This window comes from Mustelus asterias, chromosome 14, assembly GCF_964213995.1.
Source record: "Mustelus asterias chromosome 14, sMusAst1.hap1.1, whole genome shotgun sequence".
NCBI lineage: Eukaryota > Metazoa > Chordata > Chondrichthyes > Carcharhiniformes > Triakidae > Mustelus > Mustelus asterias.
In genome coordinates this window covers 89014092-89034819 of record NC_135814.1, presented here as the reverse complement: position 1 = coordinate 89034819, position 20728 = coordinate 89014092, and the positions used below count along the sequence as shown (strand labels likewise).

At 41.6% G+C, this 20728-nt stretch overlaps 1 protein-coding gene across 4 annotated transcripts in view; it reads right to left on the bottom strand.

Annotated features, from left to right (window-relative positions):
• Positions 1 to 20728, bottom strand: part of LOC144503857 (sentrin-specific protease 2-like) — a 54903-nt gene that overhangs the window by 24684 nt on the left and 9491 nt on the right. For all 4 annotated transcript variants that reach the window (XM_078228841.1, XM_078228843.1, XM_078228842.1 and 1 more), the window contains exons 5-8: positions 18133 to 18208; positions 12004 to 12130; positions 10870 to 10988; positions 7014 to 7117 (exon numbers count right to left, since the gene is read on the bottom strand). In XM_078228841.1, the coding sequence (XP_078084967.1) occupies positions 7014 to 7117; positions 10870 to 10988; positions 12004 to 12130; positions 18133 to 18208 (426 nt within the window). The remainder of the gene's footprint in view (positions 1 to 7013; positions 7118 to 10869; positions 10989 to 12003; positions 12131 to 18132; positions 18209 to 20728) is intronic.

Below are 20728 nucleotides of genomic sequence, written 5' to 3'. Positions count from 1 at the left end.
TATGGCTGCTCAGCTATTGAGCAAATAAGGCTCCAAGCTGAGCAGGGGGACTGGACAGGAAAGTGGAGTTGAGGTTGCCATCTTATTGGACAGCAGAATAGGTTCTAGGGGTTGCATGGCCTTCACCTGCCACCATTATTAAAGTCTTAGGAAAAGAAAATAATGGGTAACGTAAATACTCTCTCTAACCCATTGGGTAGGAATCAGGAATCTTGGTTGATATCTACCGTCTATAACCCAGAGGTTTCTGGACAGGGAGTGCCCAATACCATCCCACCTGGAATCAGTGAGCTCAGCTCACGGCAGAACCTGGGATCTACCTGGTTAGTGTGGCTCAACTGCTGGCTGGGTAAATCTACTGAGACATCCGCTAGCCATCCATGGGATTTCCCTGGTTTATCGCTGGTTGCAGGAAGATAATCTCAAACACTTCCTTTTTGAGGCTTCCCTGAAGATACTCACGCCCAACAGAAAATTGAGTAACTTGAGAGTTAATAACAATGCCATTTGTGAATAGTCTGTTGTAAGGAGAAGTCAATTCCAAGCTCATTGTTCTGATACAGAATATCTATCTAATTCAAGGATAGATTAGATTGAAGGTAAAGGGAAAGAAGGGAGATGGGTAGAAGGAGGATAAATGTGATTAGAACTGTTAGTGTGTGGAGGGTACTGGTTGGGCTGAAGGGCTTGTTTCCATGTTGTAATTTCTGTGTATGAGCCAATGAGTAACAAATGATGTGACAACTAGGAAAGGGAAATAAGTGGTAGGAATATGAACTAAATTATCCAAGGTTACAAGGGTATTGGTCACTGAAACTAGCAGGGCAGAGGACAGTAACAGTAAAGAAAGTTAACTGGAGCTTGGAATGTATACCAAGAGAGGGAGAACACAAATTCCAAGTGGTAATAATGAACCTCTATTAGACTCTAGTGTGATCACATCTGGAACGTTGTGTACAGCTCAGATTCAGGCATTGAAATGCAGGTAAACAAACTGATACCTAGTTTAAAGCACCTGAACTTTGCAGACAGCGTGAAGAATATGGGTTTCTTGACACTGAAGAGAAGGTTCTTAAGAGGTTTTTAAAAAATAATTGTTCTTGGTTCACAGGCAACACTAGTAAGGTTGTATGTAGTACACAAACCTCGTTGTATGTAGTACACATACCCTGAGGAACTAACAGTGGGGTTTTATCTTGAATCGCTGCAGTGCAAATGTGCTCCATGAAGGTGACAAGATAGGGTACTTAAAGATCTTGATCCATTGATGTTGGTGGAGAAGAGATACATGACCAAATTTGGATGGTGCATGTCTTAGAAGGGAATTTAGAGGGTCTGTGACATAGTTACTCTTAACATTCTCAGTGGTAAGAGATTGTGGGGTTGTGAGGTTGAAGCAAGCTTGGTGAGTTTATGGTCTTTCATGGAATAGAATCCCTACAGTGCAGAAGGAGGCCATTCAGCCCATTGAGCCTGCATCGACAACAATCCCACCCAGGCCCTATCCCCGTAACCCCACATATTTACCCTGCTAGTCCCCCTAGGGCTAAGGGAGAATTTAGCATGGCCAATCAACCTAACCAGCACGTCTTTCAGATTGTGGGAGGAAACTGGAGCAGCTGGAGGAAATTCATGCAGACGCGGGGAGAACGTGCAGACTCCGCACAGACAAGGACCCAAACTGGGAATCGAACCTGGGTCCTTGGCGTTGTGGGGCAGCAGTACCAACCACTGTGCCACCGTGCCGATAGACTGAACTGAGTAAAACATTTGAAGTTGCCACAGGACGTAGAACCAGATGGCATAGGCTCAAGATTAGAAAAGAGAAAATGCACGGAAGGTTTTAGTTTAACTCTATATACTGGATACTCAGCATCATATCTTTAAAGGAATATTACATATCCTCAACTGTATTACTGATCAATGTCCCTGGAAAAGAGACAGAGAAAAATCTGTAGATTGAGATTTAGTTTAAAAGGCCTTTAATTATCAGGACAGGCTGAGGGTGTTGAGGCTTTTTACTTTGGAAATGTACAGCTTTCAAAAAAAAACGATTGATATCTTCAAATTAATAAGAAGATGAGACAAAGTCCTCATGGATAAGCTTGGTAAGAACATAGAAACATAGGAAATAGGAGCAGGGTCAATTGGCCCCTCGAGACTGATTAGCCATTCAACCAGATCACTGCTGATCTTCTACCTCAGTGTGATTTTCTTGCACTGTCCTCATATCCCCTGATGCCTATCTAACTGTCTAAAAATCTGCCAATCTCAGTGACTGAGCCTTCAGTCCTCTGAGACAGAGAATTCCAAAAATTCACCACCCTCTGAGTGAGCCACCCTCCTCATCTCAGGCCGAAACAGCCTATCCCTTATTCTGAGACTGTCTCTCTTGTTTATAGCCCACCACGCCAGGGGAAATATCCTTCCTGCACATCTCCTCTGTCAAGCACCAGAAGTTTGAACAGCGCTCCCACTTGCTCCTTCCCTATTGGGCAAGCCTCCAATTGCCTAACAGGGGAGCTTGTACTCTATGATTTGATTTGCTATATTATTGTCACATGAATTAGTATAAAATGAAAAGTATTGTTCCTTTCACGCTATACAGGCAAGAAGTCTCACAACACCAGGTTAAAGTCCAACAGGTTTATTTGGTATCACGAGCTTTCGGAGCGCTACTCCTTTCTCAGGTGACTCATTAAAGTTCTGTTGGACTTTAACCTGGTGTTGAGAGACTTCTTGCTGTGTCCACCCCAGTCCAATGCAGGCATCTCCACATCATGGCTGTGCAGACAAAGCATACCATTCATAGAGAAGGAAAGGAGAGAGTGCAGAATGTAGTGTTACAGTCACAGCTAAGGTGTAGAGAAAGATCAACTTAGTACAAGGTGAGAGGCCTACGGGATGATATATTGACCATCCCCCGTGGTCATCATAACATCCTTCTCCCCCTCGAATCTGTTTCTTCCCCTACAAGACACAGGAGGGTCCTTGCCGTTGCTTGGTGATCGGCCTGGAGTTGATTAGAGGCAAGACCGGATCAGGGAGTGTGAAGCAGATTGGAGACCTTCGTTTCCGAAGGAAGCATCATAAAGCTACGCTGTTTCTTCCTGGGGTCTTGCTTCAGTTGGGGTTCTTCCATCTCAGAATTCATGCCCTCATCACCTGGAGGTACAGACATAGGGTTCTAGTCATGGCTCAACACTGGTAGTGGTTGTCCCATGGCTGATAATGATGCCTGCAGTGGCACGGGTTCCCTACTCCTGAGATGGTCCACGTGCTTCCTGACTATTTTGCCCTGCACTTGAACCGTATAAGACACGTGTCCCGTTTTTTCTGTTATGGTCCCAAGGACCCAACTGAGACCGTACCCAAAGTTCCTCACATGGACATGCTCGCCGGTTTTGAACATTGTTTCTGTCCTTGCAGAATCATAGTTCTTCTTCTGACTAAAATGAGTAACTACCCTGCTCTCCCAGGATCTAAGCTGTATTCACTTCAGACATACTGACTGCCTATAGCACAAAGTTGAACTTTTAAACATTCCCCTTAAATGATAAAAAAAATCAATATTAAATGCACCACCATCATCACGACCTCTTTCACAACTGTAATGAAATCAGGTTTATAGGCAACGGCAGATGACTCAGTGCATTGGCATTAGCTATCCAGTTTGTGGACAGTGCTCTAGGAGGTATTTATAAGTCACCAATAACAAGGCCCAACGTTGTATCTGGGTGGAGGCAAAGGGGGTATCACGTCTACTGTATACATATTGATAAAACTTTTTAACGCCAAAGTCAACTGCCAACCTCTCTTTCTTGATCTGGGAATACCTCAGTTCAGCGTCCAACAAGGTCCTAGATGCACACGCAACAGGCTACTCTGTTCCATATTACTGGCAGTGTGCCAGTACCCATTTTAACCCCAAAAAGGACTTTATGCTGACCACCAGTCAATCAGCGTACAGGTCTTCAATCCAGGGCATGAGATATCTGTCAAGTTTGGAAACCTGACTGACAGTCAGCTTATAGTCTCCACAACGTCAGATTGACTTATCCAGGACAACAGGTGCTGCCTGCTCTGTAAACAGTACAGGTCTTATGATGCCCAGCTTTTCCAGCCATTCCATTTCTGACTCTAGTTTTTCCAACAGGAGTACAGAACTGGTCTCACTCTAAAATACTTAGGGATAGCATCGGGGTCGACGTAGATCTTAGCTTTGGCTTCCTTTATTTTTCCAAGCCCTTCCTGGAAAACCTTGGGGTACTTATTGATGACTTTGTACTGTCCCTCTGTGCCCAGCCTGAAGACCTCTAGCCAGTTCAGTCTGATGTGTTGGAGCCAATCTCTCCCCATAAGACGAGGTCATTGCCCCTGTACAATGAGGAGTGGAAGTCAAGCTGACTGCTGCCTGGAAGTCACTAGGGTCATCCTGGTGCCCTTTACCTGCAATGGCTCCCCTACATAGATGGCAAGCCTGGCCTTTGAAGTGCAGGAGCTGAATACCAGCCCGGGAGGCGATTATAAATCTGCTCCCCGATTACAGAGACCGCAGCCCCCATATCCGTTTCCATTTTTAATGGGTGGCCATTTACTAACAACCACCATAATGAGGGTAGCCTTCATCATGGTGATGGATTTAATTGCATTGTCCCAGTTCCTGGTAGTGGGCTTACCTGCAAGGTACGGTCTGTTAGTGGCCTTGGTTTTTTTTCATAAAGCACGCATTTTGACTGTCCCTATAGCTTTGCCTCGGTTGTGGTCTTCAGCAGCACTTGCAATCATCCACCGTCTGGCATCTACAATCTTCTGGAATTGCTCCCTAGGAGTCTGATGGCTGTCCCTGCCCTTCCTTGACGACCTGGTGATGCAGCTTGGGTTCCACCACTGTAAGGGATTCTGTGATATTTTACTAATATCATCGCTTTAAGTTGAGGGATGAATGCTGCATGAGGCCCCTCCCCCCAATTGGAAGACACTGCTGCCTGATGTCCACTGTAGTTCCTGAGCTCCTTCCTCTGTATTCTCCAATCATAGAGCCATCTCAATGGCCTTCTTTAGATCCAAGTTGGTTCTGCCAATAATTTGGACTTTTACACTGTTAATTTGACAGACCAGTCTATCTCACAACATGTCGTTCAGGGGTGGCCTGAATTAACAGTGCTCTGTCAGTTTTCGTAGCTTGGTCAGAAATCCAGTGACAGATTCCCCAGGGGTTCGCCCTGCTATGTTAAAGTGATATCGCTGGAATATTATGGAAGGTTCCAGGTCATAATAGCCTTTAACTAAGTCCACCAATTCATTAAAAGTTTTGGTGTCAGGGGCATCCGGGTAGTCAGGCTTTTTATTACACTGAAGGTCGGGGCCCCGCATGCCATCAACAGGATCGCTTTCTGCTTCCCGTCCTCAATATTTTTAGCCTGAAAAAATTAACGCTTGCGCTCTGTGTACTGGGCCCAGTCTTCTATGCTTGCATCGTAGGCTTCAGGTTTACCAACGAGAGGCATTTTTCTGACTGGAGGATTACTTGTCTCAGCAGTAAAGGTTGTCCAGAAGAAAAAAAACTCATTTTACTCCTCGTCAATGTAATAATCTCGCTGAGGCCAGTCTTACATCATCATCACCCTTTATTTACAATATGCATAAAGTGGTGGCTCCAGTGTACAGATCAAGCCAGGACTCCTTCAGCTGCCGGCCTGAAAGGAGCCAGCTGGTTTTAAACCCCTTGCTGATCCTTTCCTATTGGGTGAGCCGCCACTCGCCTGATGGGGGAGATCGTACTTTACAAGGCCCATGAAGAGATTTATTGACGATCCCCCATGGCCATTGTAACAGCAAGTATATTCTACCCTAGTTGAGGGGACCAAAACTGTACACATTACCCAGGTGTGGCCTCACCAAAGCTCTATACAATTGGAACAAGACCTCTTTACTCCTGTACTCAAATACTTTTACAATAAAGGCCATCATACCATTTTCCCTCTTAATTGTTCACTGTATCAGCATGTCAGCTTTTAGTGACTCATTAACAGTGACACTCAGGTCCCTTTGGACATCAACACTTTATGTACATTTCAAGTTGGTGAGAGAGGATTAAGTATACAAATATAAATTCCAAAGACATAAGGTTAATTTAAATGTTAGGAACTAATTCTTTTTCAGAGTGTTGTTGACCTCTGGAATAAGTTGTCAAGGTTGTGCAGTGAGTGTAGATTCATAGCAAACAGTCCAAGTGGAGCTGGTTGACCTGAATTCAGAGAAGGTAGGTAGAACGGAGTTAAACCTACTATGAAAATGTTTGACATTTAGTGTTCTTTCAAAAAGGTCCTTGCAGTTAAAAGATAAATCAAATTCTTCAGGATTTACATTGCCCTTTTATGTTTTGAACAACTGGGTTTGAGCTTTTTTCGGAGACATTCCATCTTACCCTTTGGTCAATAATTATTGTTTTGACAACAAATGTCTCAAAACAAAATAAAATAATTTAAATGACAGTTTACTGTAAAATGAGGAGTCTTGCGTTACTTTCATGTGCTGTGAGAATAGCTATATTATTAAACCTATTTTGCATTACTAAATCTTATGGAAACAAAAATCACATTTCGCCAATACCATTTGATACTGTGGTTCTTTTACATCCTCCACTCAAATTTCTCCTACCTGCCATTACTTCACCTGAGTACTCGAACTCAAAATCCTCTTTCCAGATTGAAGTCGGGGCTGGATCATACCATGAACCTTTTGCTTTACATTGTAGGTTTCACGTAAATGCAAACTATCAGTGTAAGGACAAAGTCTGGAGTGCAAACTGAGTACATTGTTTCACAACAAGGATCAGCACTTTTATTTAAACTCTCCTAAAAGTGATCTACATTCCTTGTCTTGTACATGAACACATGCACAAATCATTTCAAATTAATATGCATTTAACAACTTCTAACATTCCCCCAAATGATCAAACATAAAATTCTCTCAGTGAAAGTCGGTGCTTACCAAATAGCAGTGCTTACCCAGTTTCAGTGTTGGCAGCGTTATTGGTTTGTTCTCATAATCACCGAGTCGATCTTTGGATTCAAACCTTATAGGATGACACTGGCTGGGACTGGCAGAACTACTGCAAAGACATTTTGAAACCTTTGAGGAACAAAGCAGTTTTGCACAAAAATAGAAATAATAGAGGAATTTTAGAAAAACGTTTCTAATCGGTTCCTACTTCCCGGGTTTTCCTTTTATATCAAGGCAAATAACAAATCAGATTTTGAAAAACAAGAAAATGTTGGAAGTGCACAGCAAGTCCCACAGTTTCTTAAATTATTTCAGTTATTGACCCTTCATTAAAAGTAGAAGAAAATGAAAGCTATTTAATGAAACTCCACAAAACAGATGGGACCTTTTTGCGTACAATTAAACTAAACAATGACTCCACTTCAAATATACATCATTGTCTGCGAAGCACTGGAGGACACCAAGGTTGTGGAAGGTGTTATGTCATAGAAACATATAGAACTGAAGGGGGCCATTTGGCCCATCATCACTGTGGGGCTCTTTTGCAAGAGCTATCCCAATTTGTTCCACTCCCTTGCTCTTTCCCTCTAGCACTGCATATTTTTGATTTTCAACTATTTATCTAATTCCCTTTCTGTCAATGGAGACTGTATGTTCCAATCTACTCTATCAAAGGCCCTCACAATTTTATATACCTCTATTAGATATCCTCCTAATCTTTGCCAAGGAGAAATGGCCCAGTTTCTCTAGTGTCTTCAGATAAATTAATTCCCCTCATTCCTGGTATGGTTCGAGGAAATCTTCTCACACCCTCTCCAAGGCTTTGAAATTCCTTCTAGAGAGTGATTCCCAGAATTGAACCCAATAATCTAGCTGAGGTCTAACTGCGATTTATAAAAGTCTACCATAACTTACAAACTTTTGTCCTCTATTCTCCATTTAAAAAACCAAGGTTCCCATTTGTTTTTTTCAAACAGCTTCATAAATTCATAAATTCCTGTCATCTTTAAAATATTTTGTACATAAATCGGACTCTCTCTGATCCTGCATTTTCTTTAAAATTGTACCATTCTGTTTATATTGCCTCTTTCATTCTTTCTTCTAAAATGTATCAAACGTATACAAGTTTAAGTTCTTTCTTTAGCAACTTCCAACATTTGCTATCGCTCTCCTATTTACTTAACAAGGCACAAATGTATGGCACTTTCGTCAGGGCTGCGAGAAGGCTGTTGTTTGTGTTGCAAATGCAGACACCTTAATAAAGCATAGATTATCCTGGTCTTTATTAATAGGAGCATAGAGTACAATGGAAAGGAGGTTATGCTGAACTTATAAAAGACAGCAGATAGACCTCAGCTGTGGTAGAGTTCTGGGCGTCACACTATAGGAAAGATGTGAACGCAATGACAGAGTGTGCAGCAGAGGCTTACACGAATGGTTCCAGGGATGAGAAATTTTAATTATGAGGATAGTTTAGAGAGGTTGGGGACTGTTCTCCAAGAGAAGGTGGCTTAAATGGAGATTTAACAGAGGTGTTCAAAATCATGAGTGGGCTGTACAAAGTAGATGGGGAGAAACTGTTCCTGCTCATAAAAGGATCGAGAACGAGAGGGCACAGATTCAAAGTGATTCTCAAAAAAAGCAAGTGTGATGCGAGAAAAAACTTTTTCACACATCAAGTTTGGCTCTGGAATGCACAGCCTGAAAGTGCATTGGAGGCAGGTTCAATCGTGGCATTCAAGAGGGCACTGGATGATTATTGGAATAGAAACAGTGTGAAAGGGTACAGGGAAAAGGCAGGGGAATGGCACGAAGACATAATGTTTACTTGGACAGCTGGCGTGGACACAATGGGCCAAATGGGCTCCTCCTGTGCCATAGCAAGTCTGGAATTCTGTTGTTGAAAATATAATTCTAGCATTGTAGGGTGGGGGATGTCTTCCTTCCACTTTCAGCTGATGATGGAGAGTCTGTTGTGTTCTTCCCGGCAGCCGGACGAGTTGATCATTCTTTACCAAGGTTGCAATTTTCCCCAAAACCACAAAGACGTACACAAACATTATTAACCAGAATATGTACTTTTTCTTGCTACCTTTTTACAAAAAAAGCTTGCATCTATATAGCTCCATTAAGTCCACCAGGCTGTTCATGCCAATTAAGTATTTCAGCCAATGAAGTAGTTCTGAAGTGTAGTCATTGTATTAATTTAGGAAACATGCAGCCAATTTACACACAGCAACTCCCATAAACAATGTAATAATGAACGTATAATCTGTTTTTGTGTTGATGATTGATGGATTATTAGACTAATAGTCATTTGATTGTACAAAACTTGAGAATTGCTGAAAAAAGACATGCCATCAAAGTTTTTCATATTGCACTCATCAGTACAGTTAGCAAGAATACCAAAAGTAAAGGGGTGAATTTATACTGCACGAGAAGAGAGTCCTGATTGGTTGGTAAGTGGACTCTTATTAGCAGAGATGTTGTCGTGAAGAATGCACCAGGGGACAGTTAACTGCCACACTTTTGTTCAAATTCAAACCAGACAGGCTGACTCCGATTGTCAACATAAGAAATAGGAGCAGCAGTAGACACCATTTGCAAGATCCAGTGCAGCAACCTCTATCACAACCTATAAGAACAAAGGTAGCAGGTGCTTGGGAACACCAGCATTTGTATATTTTGCTCCAAGGCACACACCACCCAGACTTGGAACTATTTTATTCATTTATGGGATATAGGTGTCATTGGCTGGTCAGCATTTATTGCCCATCTCTAACTGCCCTCCGTTTCAGGGAGCATTTGAGAGTCCACCACATTGCTGTGGATCAGCAGTCACACGTAGGTCAGACCAAGTAAGGTTTCCTTCCCTAAAGGGCATTACTGAGCCAGATGTATTTTTATGACAATCAACAATGTTTCATGCCCATCATTAAATTTATAATTCCAGATTTTTATTGAATTCCAATTCTGCCATTTGCCTTGGTGAGATTTGAACCTGGATTACAGATCCTGCCCTGAGTCTCTGGACTGCTAGATCAGTGACAGCATCTGCGTGCTACTGCCTCGCCGTTCCTTCACTGTCTCTGTCTCATGCTGCAGTATCTCTTGTAGATGATGCCTACTCCTGCTCTTATTTCTTACATTCTTATGTTGACCTGCCTGGTTTGAATTTGGAACTCCCACTTTAACAGCACAGAGAATACCTACACTAGATAGACTGTAGCAGTTCAAGAAGGTAGTTTACCACCACTTTCAAGGTCAATTAGTGATGTGCAACAAAAGCTGGCCTTGCCTTTGATGCTTAGGTCCCATGAACAATTAAAATTAAGTTCCAGGGTGCAGCAGTTCCAGAAATAGTTCCACCATCATCTTGGTGACCTACACTGCCTCCAATTTAAGCAATACAATATATTATTTTTAAGTCTCAACTTTGTTTTCAAATTCCTCATCCCTCCCTATCCTTGTAACTGTTGAACCTACAATCTTCAGGTCTCCGTGTTTCTCTAGTTATGGCCTCTTGTGCACTCCCTATTTTAATTGCTCCATCAATCGTGGCCATGCCTTCAGTTACCAAAGCTCTAAGCCAAATCCTACCTTAAACCTCTCTTCTTCATAATAACGCCTTAAAAACCAAGAATGAGAATTTTTAAATTGAGGCACTGCTGGAACAGAATACAAGCTTTTGGTTACCTATTTTAAAACCTTCTTAAGTTGTTCAGTATCATATTTGGTTCTATAGCAGTTCTGTGAAACATCTAGGGACATCTTATTACATTAAAGGTGCTGTGTCCAAGCAAGTTGTTGTTGAAACAAATAAGAGACTTAAAACAATAAACATTGATTACTGACACTCACACACGTTGTGTTGGATTGGATGCAGAAACGGAGGGTTGCTGCTTAGATTTTTTGTCTAATCCTGCAGCTACCAGGCGTAACAGGAGTTGATACTGTTCCTTCTCATTCTTCTCAATGCTCTGCAAAAAAAAACTTAGTTTTTTAATTTGGGAGAATCTCCCCTCCTTTCCTGAAGGTTGGGGAACAATTACTGTACCGTTTTCCATCTGTGAGCCAAGATATGATCATCAGCAGATTATTTAACCTTAGGGTGCGAGCCTAAAGTTGTTTTCATCAGACATTGCTATGCATTCATACTTTAGCAAGGAGACACCTAACTGGCAATCAGGAATAGGAACTAGGAGCAAATTTTCTCTCTAACCCCAGTTAGCAGCTAACTTAGATCAGTTCAAGGATTGAGTCTGGGACAGATTTCAGTAAGAGTTTTAACAACACCAGGTTAAAGTCCAACAGGTTTATTTGGTAGAAAATACCATTAGCTTTCGGAGCACTGCTCCTTCGTCAGATGGAGTGAATATCTGCCATATCCACTCCAGATATCCAATCCATCTGACGAAGGAGCAGGGCTCCGAAAGTTAATGGCATTTGCTACCAAATAAACCTGTTGGACTTTAACCTGGTGTTGTTAAAACTCTTACTGTGTTTACCCCAGTCCAACGCAGGCATCTCCACATCATGACAGATTTCAGTGCCTAAGACTGAGTCACTTTAGTACTGCATATGAAAAAGAAAACATACAACTCAATGGGCAACATCCATAAGAAGGGGCACATTTATCAAGGGTTGTATTTAGGTGGGGGGGGAAATAAGGGAGGATTCTTCCCCTTGCTCTGCTCAGCTGGGTCTCTAAAAGTACATGTGGCTACTCCTCATTTTTGAAAAATAACATATTAAATGACTTAAATGTTTTAAAATGCGGAGTGGAGCGCCACTTTGTCTTAATGCTAGCTTGGAATCATAAGACAAGCAACTCAAACCCCATTCAAGATAGTCCCGGAAAATGGAGGATACTCAGGTCCAGGGGGTGGGGGTATTGATTGCTGGCTTCGAACAGGGGGTGGGGGGATAGTGTACATCAGCTTCGTGTCTAATCATCTGAGTGGTTTCTGCTTTTATCTCTGACCTATTACTCACCTCATTCACAGTGCAGTGGTGGCTTCTGACATTTTTCCTGCCTGGTGATGGTGTTGGTGGAAGGCTATGGCACTTAACAGGAAGAGGCTGCTGCTCACTGGTTTCTCCTGGAAGCTCATAGAACGGTCTGTTAGGACAATCAGTGTAAAATAAAACTCCTCTGTATGAATTGTACATCAGAATATCGTTCTCCGTCCACACAAATCAATAAAGGAAAAAAGCACATTTTGCCACTTTTGACATATGCTTTTGTAGACCCAGCAAAATTGCCCTTACCTCCCAAAATGTTTGTACAATGCATGCTGAAATGCCAGCAATAACTCATTTGATGGTTGAGCAGGGAGTGAGACAGTACGATGGTCCCAAGTCTGTGTTAAGTTAGGTGCTCACAGCAACAGAAAAATTTAGAAGTTAGAACTGGCCTCAAAGTGCGGGACGTAATCTTTCAGAAGAGATAGAAAGGACAGTTTGTTTAAAGTGGAAGAACACTTACCTGTCCAGCTTACCCGTTTCCCTTTACATTTGAAACAAAAAATCCACTTGCCTAAATATTGTTTAAGATATGTTTTGCTTTAAATTCAATTTTCTAAACTTCAGTGAGGAACTCATCTGCTTCTCTGCTCTATTACGACATTCAGGGAAAGCTGTCCCATACATACCATACTATAAAAAGGATGTCAAAGCACTGGAGAGGATGCACAGAAGATTTATAAGAGTGATATCATAAACGCGTGGTTGTACACATCTAAAAAGGACAAACAGGCTGGGTCATTTCTCTCTTGAAAATCAATGGCCGAATGGTGACCTAATAGAGGTCTTCAAAATTCTGAAAGGTTTTGATTAAATGGATAGAGAGAGAATGTTATCTTTTGTGGAGAAGAGCATAACTAGAAGCTATCAATCAGGATAGTCACCAAGAAATCCAATAGGAATTCAGAAGAAACCTCTTCAACCAAAGAATGGTGAGCATGTGGAACCCACTATCACAGTAGTTGAAACACATAATATCGATGAATTCAAATTAAAACTAGTCAAGCTATGGCAGGAAAGGGAATGTATGGTTACAATGGTATTTAGATGAGAAAAGACGGGAGGAGGTTTGAGTAGAGCATAAACACTGGCATGGACTTATTGGGGCAAATGGTCTGTTTCTTTGTCACATATCCTATGTAATCCTATGTAAAGTAAACCAGATACCAGCACCATGGAAACCAGCAGCATTGTATGGAGAGGAAAGCTGTCAACCTTGTCAGCTTAAGCAATCCGAATAACCACACCAGGCCAGCAGAGGAAAGCAGCCCCAAACCAATAACAAGCTGCTCCAAGCTTGGCTTGCCTAGATGGCAGATCAATCTGATGAAGTTTGTTAAGGATATGTATGAACTATATCTATTGTGTATGCAAGAAGATTTCCACTAAAACTAATCCATGCGACTAAAACAATGCATCCTGTGATCACAGGATTGTCAGTCATTTCTAGGAATGTAGGAATTAGGAGTGAGAGAAGGTAATTTAGCCCTTCGAGGCTGCTCCGCAATTCTACATGATCATGGCTGATCTCCATCTCATCCAAACTCCACTTCCCTGTCCTTTCCCCATAGCCCTTTATCCTGTTTTTGATCAAATATTTATCTATCTCTTTCCTGAATCCATTGATTCTGCATCCACTACACTCTGGACAGTGAGTTCCATGGATTCACAACCCTCTGAGAAGTAGCTTCTTCTTATCTCTGTCTTGAACCTCCCCCCTCTTGCTCTACAACTATGACCTCTTGCCCTGGATTGTTCTAGAAGGGGGAACATTTGGTTAACATTTACTTTACAATCCCATTGAGTATTTTATATACCTCAATCAAATCCCCCCTCATTCTCCTGTACTCCAGCGAGTACAAGCCCAAGCTACTCAACCACTCCTGATACGACAGCCCCTTCAAACCTGGAATCAATCTAGTGAACCTCTTCTGAACCACCTCCAGTGCCACCACATCCTTCCTCAAAGAAGATGACCAAACTGAACACGATACTAAGTGTGGTCTCACCAATGCCGTATACAATTGTAACAACACTTCTCTACTTTTATACTCTAGGCCCTTTGCAATAAATGCCAAGATTCCATTTGCCTTCCTTACAACATTCTGCACCTGTATACCCACTTTCTGAGACTCATGCACAAGGACACCCAGATCCCTCTGCACAGACGCCTTTTGAATCTGTTTCCTATTTAGATAGTAATTTGCTCTTTTATTTTTCCGGCCAAAATGGATAACCTCGCATTTATCCACATTAAACTCCATCTGCCAGATTCTAACCCATTCCCCTAGCCTGTCAATATCCATTTGTAAACTTTTTATCTCCTCATCACAGCCTGCTTTCCCACCTATTTTCATGTCGTCAGCAAATTTCACTATGTTACACTCTGCCCCTGCTTGTAGATCATTGATAAAGATTGTAAATAGTTGTGGTCCGAGAACTGAACCCTCTGGGACCCCACTAGTTACAGGTCGCCAACTGGAGGAGGACCCAATTATCCCAACCCTCTGCTTTCTAGCAGTCAGCCAATCCTTAATCCAAGCCGCTACTCTACCCTCAACCCCTTGGGATCTAACCCTCTGGATCAATCTCTTGTGTGGCATCTTACCAAAGGCCTTCTGGAAATCCAGATAGATCCCAGTCACAGGATCCCTGCTATCCACCTCGCTGGTTACATCCTCAAAGAACTCTCGCAGGTTTGTCAAACAAGACTCTCCCTTCACAAAACCGTGCAGACACTGGTGAATTGAACTTTGTTTTTCCAGATGCTCAGTTACCTCCTCCTTAATGATTGACTCCAGCAACATTCCCACCACAGAGGTCAAGTTGACTGGTCTATAGTTTCCCACTTTTTGCCTCTCTCCTTTCTTGAATAAGGGTGTCACATTAGCGTGTTTCCAGTCCACCAGCACCTTTCTGGAATCCAGGGAATTTTGAAATATCGTATCTAATGTATCCACTATCTCTGCTGTCACCTCCTTTAACACCCTAGGGTGTAGACCATTCGGTCTCGGGGACTTATCTACTTTTAAACTTTTCAGTTTACTGGGTACCTTCTCCCTGGTTATAGTAATTTCACAAAGTTCCACTGTATTAACTGTAGCTTTTGGGACAGAATTATTATCTTCTACCAAGAAGACAGAAACAAAGTATTGGTTAGTGCCTCTGCCATCTCCGAATTTCACATCATTACCCCACCATTTCCATCCTCTAAAAGGGCCAACATCTACTTTGACTATTCTCTTCCTCTTTAAATACTCAGAAACTTTTGGTGTTATAGTGTTTATGTTTTCAGCTAGCTTCCTTTCATAGTCCATTTTAGCATTTTTGATATTGTATTTAGTCATCTTTGGTGGTGTTTGAAATTCTCCCAATCCTCCACGCTGCCACTAACTTTTGCAGTATTATATGCTCTCGTTTTTGCCGTTGTGTTATCCTTAATTTCCTTATTAAGCCATGAATGATTTTTCACCCCTTTTCAATTCCTCTTCCTCTCAGGACCTTTGTCGAGATGTCTTTAATATCTCCCTAAACAACTGCCCCTGTTCTTCTACCGCCCTCCCCTTTAATGCTCTTGCCCGTCCACTTAGGCCAACCTTTTCCTTAGGCCTGCATAATTATCCTTGCCCAATGCTAAAACTCGAGTATGTGATTCTGTTCTCTCACTTCCAATCTGAATTTGAAATTCTATCATGCTGTGATCACTCCTTCCAAGTGGATCCTTAAATACAAGATCATTAAATGAATCCTTCCTCATTAAATACCAGATCTAAAGTAGCCAGTTCTCTGGTTGGCTCCACAACATGCTACTGTAAGAAAGAGTCCCTTGTACACTCTGTGAACCCTTCCTCAAGGCCAAGTTGCTTAATCCAGGCAATATGAATGTTAAAGTCGCCCATAATTACCGTTGTGCCCTTTTCACAAGCCCTCCTCATTATTTCCTGATTTATACAATGCTCTACTTCTGAAGTACTGTTTGGGGGCCTGTAAATTACTCCTAGTAATGTGTTTCTTTCCTTGCTTCTTATTTCTACCCAGACTGACTCAACATGTTGGTCTCCAGTGCCAATATAGTTTGATGTCATCCTTAACCAATGGAGCAACTCCACCTCCTAATCCTTGTCATCTGTCCTTCTGGAATACTGAATATCCTTGGACATTCAACTCCCAGTCCTGATTCTCTTCAGTGATTTACAGAAACTAGAAACAGGAGTAGGCTATTTGACCCTTCGAGCCTGCTCTGCCATTCATTTTGATGATGGCTGATCATTGAATTCAATATCCTGCCCCTCATATCTCTTGATTCCTTTAGCCCCAAGAGCTATATCTAATTTCTTCTTGGAATCAGACAACATTTGAGCCTCAACTACATTCTGTGGTAGTGAATTTCACACATTCACCACCTTCTGGGTGAAGAAATTTCTCCTCACCTCAGTTCACTTCACCCCTTATCCTCAAACTATGACCCCTTGTTCTGGACTCTCCCACCATTAGGAACATTCTTTCTGAATCTACTTTGTCTAATCTAATCCTGTTAGAATTTTATAAGTTTCTATAAGATCCCCTCTCACTCTTCTAAACTTCAGTGAATACAATCCTAACCGACTTAGTCTCTCCTTACATGACGGACCTGCAATCCCAGGAATGAACCTGGTAAACCTTCGCTGTACTCCCTCTATAGCAAGGACATCCTTCCTCAGATATGGACACCAAAACTGTACACAATACTCCAGACGTGGCCTTACCAACTCCCTATACAATTGCAGCAAAACTTCACTATCCCTATACTCAAATCCTTTCGCTATGAAGGCCAACATACCATTTGCCTTCTTTATTATCTGCTGTACCTACACATTTACTTTCAGTGACTGATGCGCAAGGACTTCAAGGTCTCGGTGAGTATCCACCTCTCTCAATTTATACCCATTCAAATAATAATCTGTCTGCCAATTATTGCTACCAAAGTGGATGATCTCACATTTATTCACATTATACTGCATCTGCCATGCAGATGCCCACGCACTGAGCATGTTCAAATCACACTGCATCCTCCTCACAAGCTCACCCTCCCAACCAACTTTGTATCATCTGCAAATTTGGAGATAATACATTCAGTTCCCTCTTCCAAATCATGAATATATAATGTGAACAGTTGGGGTCCTAGCACAGATCCCTGCAGAACTCCACTAGTCACTGACTGCCAATCAGAAAAAGGACCCATTTATGCCAACTCTTTGCTTCCTATCTGCTAACCAATTTCTATCCATCTCAAGACATTACCTGCAATCCACATGCTTTAACTTTATATAGTAGTCTGTTATGTGAGACCTTGTTGAAAGCCTTCTGAAAGTCTAAATAAACCACATCCACTGGTTCTCCTCAGTCAACTCTACTAGTTACATCCTCAAATAATTCCAATAGATTCGTCAAGCATGATTTCCCTTTTGTAAATCCATGCTGACCAGGTCATACCTGATTGCCACTATTTGTGCTGTCAGCTCATCAACTTTGGACAAGATATGGAGTACAGAATTCTTGAAAGTAGTCATTTCTCTCCAGTTTTCTTTTCAATATGTTATGGAAATCACGCTAAACAGAAACTACTCTTCCAGGCATTTCAACCCCTTGTAAATGTATAGTGCAGTTAAGTATTTCATTACAGGCTTACTAGATTTCACAGGGAAATGACTGTTGCAAACAAGAAAATTAACATATGTTAATCAAGTTCGTGCATATTGAAGCTCAGAGAGTCGGTGATAATTTGACCAGATTTTGCAGTCATAATTCAATCTCCATTTTAAACTCATATATTCTGCACTTCCATTCTGAATTCCTATGTCCACATTTACAATGGAAACAGCCCATGTAAACTGGTCAACTGCAATTAAACATTCCCTCCAATGTCTCTCCATTGGAAAGTGTGTAATAATTATCGCATGATTAAATTATACAGGCAGTTTCTTTCATAAATGTGGACAGGGTAATAGCAATAGAAAAAGTTGACAGGGAATGCATGCAAGCCTAAGATTATTATATTATAGATTTTAAAGAAGACAAGAATAAATTGGTGCTTTGACATTCATAACATTACATACTTACCTCTGTTTTATCTTGTCAAATTCATGCCAATTCCTTTCATTTCCGTAATTCCTTCTCCTTGATTCTCGGTCAACATCTAAGTCAAACAGCATGAGCCAAAAAGCAATGTGATTGATACTTCTTTAGGCCAGTTTAGCCTTGCAAAAAAATAATTTCAATGGAATTCCACAAACTAAAGTGTTAACAGTTACATATTTTTTTTAAAAAACCTGTTGAAGGGAACAGGTTAATGAACTTTGTAACACTTAAGATTTGTGCAAAACATTGAAACCCGAACTTTGTAATACTTTGGGATTTGTAAGAAGCATTGTAGAACTTGTTTTCGTGTCTGTAGAACTTGTTTTCGTGTATCCAAACCAGATAAGAGAGACAGCTGTCCTTGCTCTTGTACACCACATGATTTTCCCAGCTAATTGTGTTCAGGAATGTGGCTAGTTTAAGGTAGAATCCATTTTGTGTTCTTTTATATTATGTACCTTTGTTTAACACGGTGGAGTTTACATGTATACCTTCTGTGATCGTATAATAATAGATTCATATATATTCATTATATACTATTCATCCTTATCGATATAAATTGTTATATAGGCCCCTGTACATCAGTTAACTTGTTTATGCAAACTTATAATCTTGTATGCTGGACATAGAGGCAGTAAGAGTTTTACCAACACCAGGTTAAAGTCCAACAGGTTTATTTGGTAGCAAATACCATTAGCTTTTGGAGCGCTGCTCCTTCCCCCCTCCTACAGCCAGAGAAACTTTAAGACTTGATTAGCTGTAAAGATTGGCATTCTAATCAGTATTCTGTAACTTGATTTTGTGTCTCTGTGTGCCTTGTTTGGGAGCAGATATCCACTCCATCTGACGAAGGAGCAGGGCTCCAAAAGCTAATGGCATTTGCTACCAAATAAACCTGTTGGACTTTAACCTGGTGTTGTTAAAACTCTTAATGTGTTTACCCCAGTCCAACGCCGGCATCTCCACACCAGGACATAGAGGCGGCAGAACAGAAAGTCGCAGCCTTGAGATGGCCACGATTACACAGATTACGCAAAGGCTCTGAGGCAGCAATAATCGTGAGAAAATGCGGACGTGGCCAGGGGTGAAAATATATGTATAAATATTTGTTCTTAACCTGTATTCGGGGAGAAGTCTGGAGACCGCGTTAGGGATCGGACTTCTCCCACAAGCTTGTGAAAATAAACCACTGTACTTTGACACACGACTAGTCTCAGAGGTACTATTTACCCACAACACCTGTATTCCTGTCTTCCAAGACATTTATGTTATCCATAATGTTTCAATAAAGCAATGGTGGGCAACCTGTGGCCGGGAGCCACATGCGGCCCAAGTGGGTGCTGAGTGCAGCCGACAAGACATTTTGTTGACTGTTGGCCATGCATGGGGTTGCCACATTTTATTCATTTCCATCTGCATAGTTCTTTTCCTACCGGTACGACTGAAATTATATGCACGTAAAGCAAGGGAAAGTGAAGTGAGGTGTGTGCTGATTGGACACAACATTGACTGTGACAGCTGTATGCTTGCTCTGCATCCAAAGTGTAAATATTTATTTTGTTTCTATCATCTGAAGTTGATGACAGTTCTATTAATATATAAATGATCAAGCATTTTCTCAAACTCGTCATTAAATATTCAGCGTGTATGAAATGACTTATTCATGGGGTTACAGTGAGTGAACAAGCCTGATTTCAATCTTTCAATAAAGGAGGGCCATTCATGCATCCTACTCACTAGCTTAGGTTACCCATCACTGCAATAAAGTCAATAAATTCACTATATCACTCTGAGATCCCACTCTGCACTTTTCTTAAAAACTTTATGATAATCTGTGCCATTTTCTCTTCACATTGAAAAATAGTCTTCGCTCTGTTTGGAACTTTGGGGTGTGGAGATGCCGGCATTGGACTGGGGTAAACACAGTAAGAAGTCTTACAACACCAGGTTAAAGTCCAACAGGCTTATTTGGTAGCAAAAGCCACTAGCTTTCGGAACAGGAACAGCCTGTTCCGAAAGCTAGTGGCTTTTGCTGCCAAATAAACCTGTTAGACTTTAACCTGGTGTTGTTAGACTTCTTACTGTGGAACTTTGGGAGTCAGAGCATCTTGGCTTGATTTGTTTTTTGTACATGTCCCAAACCCAAGGCATGGTCTATCAGCCCTGAGCTCGAGACCCAGATCCTCCTCCTTCATTCCAGCAAGAGCAGGGAAGCCAGGACCAGGCAAACAAAGAATAGCAGAAAATGAAGGGATTAGCATTGAAAAGAAGCTTAGAAGAGCGTTTGGCTGTTTTGAGGGAGAACAAGCAAAGGTGGGAGGAAGTGATGATCAGTCTTGGCAGCAGACAAATATATGTATGAAGGAGTGCAAGGGAATTCCAAAACCTATCTGTAGCAGTGGCAAAGTACAGAACTGTTGGCTGTGGTAAGCAATGTTGCCCTTATTTCTATAAAAATAGAAAATGAAGCTTCAGTACCAGCAAAACTAACAGGTTGTAAGTCTGCAGCAAAGAAGGCTTAGTCTGAGAGTTGTAGCAGAGGGCCCTGGAACCAAGTGGATGTTTAGCCAAGCAGCAA